This window comes from Trachypithecus francoisi, unplaced genomic scaffold (genome assembly GCF_009764315.1).
Source record: "Trachypithecus francoisi isolate TF-2019V2 unplaced genomic scaffold, Tfra_2.0 Lachesis_group15, whole genome shotgun sequence".
Lineage (NCBI taxonomy): Eukaryota > Metazoa > Chordata > Mammalia > Primates > Cercopithecidae > Trachypithecus > Trachypithecus francoisi.
The window spans coordinates 51404899-51410898 of record NW_022681460.1 but is presented as its reverse complement, the minus strand read 5'-3'; the positions used below and the strand labels follow the sequence as shown (position 1 = coordinate 51410898).

The 6000-nt window shown below is 45.0% G+C and overlaps 1 protein-coding gene across 4 annotated transcripts in view; it reads left to right on the top strand.

The window, feature by feature from the left end:
* The first annotated feature begins 682 nt into the window (after window positions 1–682).
* PDSS2 (decaprenyl diphosphate synthase subunit 2) overlaps window positions 683–6000 on the top strand; it is a 308361-nt gene continuing 303043 nt past the window's right edge. For all 4 annotated transcript variants that reach the window (XM_033234756.1, XM_033234758.1, XM_033234757.1 and 1 more), the window contains exon 1: window positions 683–1283. In XM_033234756.1, coding sequence (XP_033090647.1) covers window positions 988–1283 — 296 coding nt within the window. In that variant the 5' untranslated portion in view covers window positions 683–987. The remainder of the gene's footprint in view (window positions 1284–6000) is intronic.

The window sequence follows — 6000 nt, the reverse complement described above, 5'->3', positions numbered from 1 at the left end:
TCAGGCTAGGCATAAAGAGGAAGGTAAGAAGCAGGGAGCAGGCACCGTTTCATTCTTCCTCTCCGCACCCTCGGGAAGGAGGCACCGCTGCTTCTCCCAGGGCTCAGAGAGCAGGCCGGTAATTCGAAGCTGGATCCGAGGACTTTCCTTGGGATCCCTTTCCGCCGCACCACGCCACCTTTCGTCTGGTTGGGCCGTGAGGGCAGGAGGGCTCAGCCCCACGCCCCGACTAGGCGTTCCACCACTGAGCCGTGGCCCCAGCTCCAGGAGGCATGCAGCCCGAAGGGCCGCCTTCACGCCCTGCCACGGCCACTTCCAGGGGCTGGTGGCAATAGCGACGAAAGGCTTCCGGGAGGAACTGGTGCCTCTGCCCTCCGCCCGACGCCCTTCCTTGCGGTCGAGCCGGGGTCTGACCCTTGTTCGTGACACCAATACTTATGCATGCCACTCAGTGCTGGGCGCCGGGGACTCTAATGAATCCAGACTCGGCCCACACGCCGTGTGCAGAGGGACCACTCGCCCCCAACAACTGAGCCCTGTCACCGGCGACCTTCGCTGGCCCAGAGAGGAGGGGTGGGAGGAGCTGAGCCTCGCCTTCCCGGGTTCACCTCCAAAGCACCGCCCCTTCGGGGGCGTTCTCGGGTACGCCGTAAAGTGGAGAGCATTCTTAACAACCCGTCTCCGTCTTTACGGCAGGGCCGCATTCCATGCCTCCAATATGGCGTCCTCCGCATAGGCAGTGGCTGTGGTTTCTACCCCGGGTGGCCGGGGGCAGTGCTGAGCTGGGGCTGTTGTTTGCCCAAACTGGGCCGCAGAAAGCAGCGGTTAAAGTTCGTTTCTGGTCACTGCTCCAGGAAGCCACCCTCCTCTGAGGGTCAAGAATTTGCCGCTTCCTTTTAGTTACTGCAAGTTCCTCCTCTGACCCCGGGTTGTTTCCCGCGCCACCTCTGGATACTCCCAGGTCCCAGACCCTTCCAGACTCAAACCATGAACCTTCGGCAGCTGCTGTTACACTTGCCCCGTTATCTCGGAGCCTCGGGTTCCCCGCGTCGCCTGTGGTGGTCCCCGTCCCTCGACACCATCTCCTCGGTGGGCTCTTGGCGTGGTCAGTCCTCCAAGTCCCCAGCCCACTGGAATCAGGTAGTGTCAGAGGCGGAGAAGATCGTGGGGTACCCCACGTCCTTCATGAGCCTTCGCTGCCTGCTGAGCGACGAGCTCAGCAACATCGCTATGCAGGTGCAGAAGCTGGTGGGCACTCAGCACCCTCTGCTTACCACAGCCAGGTGAGCTACCCCTCTCCCGCTGACACACTCGCACTCATTGGAATACTTTTTTTCTGGCGAGCACACGCATTCTACCTCTCTCAGACTGGCTCCTGGTTTATCTCTTTTTAGCCCTTCCTTTTTACTCAGTCCTCCTAGACATTCTATGTTGTCTCTTCTCTAGTCCACTTAACGTTCTTGCTCAGCTGAGTGGATAAGTGGTTTTCTTTGAAACACTGTATGCTTTCCGCGATTTTGCTTCTTAATTGTTGAGGATGAAGATGCCTCAGCGATTTGTGGAGAAATCAAGCGGGGATGTATGTTTATTGAGTCACTTCCTAGAGATGGGTTTTTTTAAATTATTGTTTTTATTTTAATGGGATAGATTAATTTTCTGTCCTGCACTGTTCAGGGGGTCACCTCCAGAAAGTAGGGAAGGAGAGAGAGAGAGAGGCTGAAGGTAGATAATTATTTCCAACGAATGTCTTGGGGTTGAAGTAGGAATTTGTCCCGTTAGTAGTCATTATCTTCTTGGGATATTTATCGCTTATGCTGTACTACTGCTGTGAAACCTGCCTTTAGGATTTATAAAGTTTTTTTTTTTTCTGGTTGTTGTTGTTTTTGTTTTTGTTTGTTTGTTTGTTTTGAGACGGAGTCTCGCTCTGTCACCCAGGTTGGAGTAGCTGGGACTACAGGTGCCCGCCACCACGCCCGGCTAATTTTGTTTTTGTGTTCTTAGTAGAGACGGGGTTTCACCGTGTTAGCCGGGATGGTCTCGATCTCCTGACCTCGTGATCCACTGGCCTCGGCCTCCCAAAGTGCTGGGATTACAGGCGTGAGCCACCGTGCCCGGCCAAGTTTTTTTTTTTTCTTCCGCTTAAAAAAACCCCACAACTTCTGATATGTAATTAGTTTAAACGTACAGCGAAGTTACAAAAATAATACAGTTCAAAGAACACACTTGCATACTCTTTAATCAGTTCACCTACTATGTAGATATATATGTCTATATACGTCAATATATTCATTAAATACATACACATATATACTATTCACGTGTATATATCTTTCTATATATTTTTTTCTGAATCATTTGGTGGTAGATTGCATACATCATGATCCTTTTCCCCTAAATACTTCAGTATGTATTTCCTAAGCATAGCGGTAATCTCCTACATAAGTACACTACAGTTACCAACTTAAGTATATTTAATATTGATACAATACTTTTATTTAATCTACCGTTTAATTTCAATTTTGTTAATTGGCCTAATAGTGTTCTTTATAGCATTCTTTACCCTCCAGGACAGGATTCAGTCCAGAATCAAGTATTGCATTTAGTTGTTCTATCTCTTTCATCTTCTTCAATTAGGAACATTTTCATATCTCTTGGCTTTTATGACTAGAGCACTGGTTCTCAACTGGGGCAATTTTCCCACCCTGGGGACATTTGGCATGTATGGAGACATTTTTGGTTGTCACAAATGGAGGCACATTACTGGCATTACTGGCATTTAGTGGATAGAGGCCAGGGATGCTACCCTTCAATTCCTAGGACAGACCCACAAGAAATAATTAGGTGCTGCAAAATGTCAATAGTGCCAAGGTGGAGAAATCCAGGACTAAAAGGACCTGTTTCTGTTGTTGTTTTTTAAAAGTAAACTTCTTTTTTTTTTTTTTTTTTTTGAGGCGGAGTCTCGCTCTGTCGCCCGGACTGGAGTGCAGTGGCCAGATCTCAGCTCACTGCAAGCTCCGCCTCCCGGGTTTACGCCATTCTTCTGCCTCAGCCTCCTGAGTAGCTGGGACTACAGGCGCCCGCCACCTCGCCCGGCTAGTTTTTGTATTTTTAGTAGAGACGGGGTTTCACCGTGTTAGCCAGGATGGTCTCGATCTCCTGACCTCGTGATCCGCCCGTCTCGGCCTCCCAAAGTGCTGGGATTACAGGCTTGAGCCACCGCGCCCGGCAAAAGTAAACTTCTATTTTGAAGTAGTTGTAGATTTACATGCAGTTGGAAGAAATAACACAAAGATATCTAATATACACCTAACCCTGTTTCTCCCAATGGTAACATCTTTTTAAAGGATGGTGTAATATCATAAGCAGGGTATTTATGTTGATACAGTTAAGATAAAGAACATATTCAGCACTATAAATATTCCTCATGTTGCTCTTTTTTAGCCACACTCACTTCTCTTACCCACCCCTTGCTTTAATTTTTTGAGGTACCTGTCATTTTCTTACCACAGAAGTTATTAAATAGTAGTAATAAAGTGATTTTATTCCTTGGCATTGTTCCTAGTTATCAGGAACATCACCTTATGACTAGCTGGAATGTTAGTGTTCCAGAGATTCTAGATGATACACACTCAAAACACATACACACACACATATGTTTAAAGCTTACTGAAACGAATAAGCCTACTATTACCCAACTTAAGAACTATAACTTTATCAGTCCTGTTGAAGCTAAATGTGTACTCCTCAGTCCATCTCCCTAACTCCCACTAAACTGTTTTTAAACGTTTTTCCTTTTCAAAATTACCATGGGTCCTGTGTGGTGGCTCATGTCTGTGATCCCAGCACTTTGGGAGGAAAAGTAGAAAGATCACTTGAGCTCAGGAGTTCGAGACCAGCCTGGGCAGCATAGCAAAACCCTATCTCTATAAAAAATAAAATAAATTAGTTGGGCGTGGGGGTGCACATCTGTAGTCCCAGCTACTTGGGAGAATTGCGATTGCTTGAGCTGGGCGGTCAGGGCTGTTGTGAGCCGTGATTATGCCACTGCACTCCTGTCTGGGCAAGAGACCCTGTCTCAAAATGAAATAAGTAAATTTACATTGTCATTTTTCTAAATAATAATGTTTCATTTTACTGGTTTCTTTGCAGTGTACAAATATGATAGTTTATTGTATATGGCCTTACGCAACTTCCTTTTTAAAATTCATGGTTTCTGAGATTCATCCGTGTGATGTGTTCATGGTCATGACTGTAGTTCATTAGATTTTCACTGGTGTATGAAATTCTGTTGTGTGAATATACCACAGTCATCTTTTATTTGTTTATTTATTTATTTTGAGACAGAGTTTCACTCTTGTTGCCCAGGCTAGAGTGCAGTGGCACAGTCTTGGCTCACTGCAACTTCGCCTCCCAGGTTCAAGTAATTCTCCTGTCTCAGCCTCCCAAGTAGCTCTCAAAAATTCGTCAGGCGCCTGCCACCATGCCTGGCTAATTTTTGTATTTTTAGTAGAGACAGAGTTTCACCATGTTGGCCAGGCTGGTCTCGAACTCCTGACCTCGTGATCCACCCACCTCAGCCTCCCAAAGTGCTGGGATTATAGGCGTGAGCCACTGCGCTGGGCCTCACAGTCATCTTGTAATTAACATTTGGGTTGTTGCATTTCTTGGTATTATGAAAAATGCTGTTATAAATATGTTTGCCTATCTTTTGGTGCTCATGTCATGAGGATATAAAAACAGGAGTGTAATTGTTGAATGTGCACATGCTTATCTTTAGAATGCTTTCTAAAGTGAATGTACCAGTTTATACTCTCATAAACAACTTCTGAGTTCAGGTTACTCCTAGTTCTCATAACATGAGAACTAAGAGATTTCTTAATTTTTTTTTTTTGAGATGGAGTCTTGCTCTATTGCCAGTCTGGAGTGCAGTGGCGTGATCTCAGCTCACTGCAACCTCTGGCTCCCTGGTTCAAGCGATTCTCCTGCCTCAGCCTCCCGAGTAGCTGGGATTGCAGGCACACGCCACCACATCCACCTAATTTTTGTATTTTTAGTAGAGAAGGAGTTTCACCATGTTGGCCACAATGGTCTCAAGCTCTTGACCTCATGATCTGCCCACCTTGGCCTCCCAAAGTGTTGGAATTACAGGTGTGAGCCACTGCGCCTGGCCCAGGTTTCTTAGTTTTTGGTAATCCAGTAGGAGGTTTCTTTGTGTTTGATGGGAATGATAGTGTCAATGATAGGGGCTGTAGTATTGCATTGTGAGTATTGTAGTCCATAATAAAGCACAGAAGTGAAAAGGGTGGAGCTAAAAAGAGCCTTATTAATGTGTATATTATGAGAACTGTAGTTCATCTACTTAGTTGGAAGAACATCAGATGAGGGTTTGGAGAATATCTCTTCAGAGGACACCAGAGGCACCCTAGATGAAAGTTTGTAAGACTAATGGTTCTAAAACTTTCCTAATTGTTGCCTAACCTGCCTTGTAGTACTACAGTACAGTGACAAAATTGGAAAGGCACAGAATAAGTAAGTTTTTGCAAAGTTGTCATAGTAGGTATGAATTGCTATATTTTGTAAGAAAAGAAAGAGCTAATCTGCATATAATTTTATTCTATTTACCTACGATAATGTGTTGCACATTATTTAAGTAGCCTAAACTCATAGACAGCCAATAAAGAAACGTTTGGGGTGTGGATCTATATCTGTATATATATGTGTATACACTGTACACAGGTATTTCAGCAAAGGAGCAGGCATTTGATCCAGAGGTTAAGCAGGTAATGATTATTGTAAATTATAACTAAAATCATGGATTAAGCAGCTGTATTTTTTTGTTTTTTATTTTTCTTTTTTTGAGGCAGAGTCTTGCTTTGTTTCCCAGCGAGCTATGATTGTACCACTGCACTCTAGCCTCGGCAACAGAGCAAGACTTTGTCACTTAATAAACAAAAAAATAAGAAGAAGAAAGAAAAGAAAAATGGGCTAAAAGAAAAACCT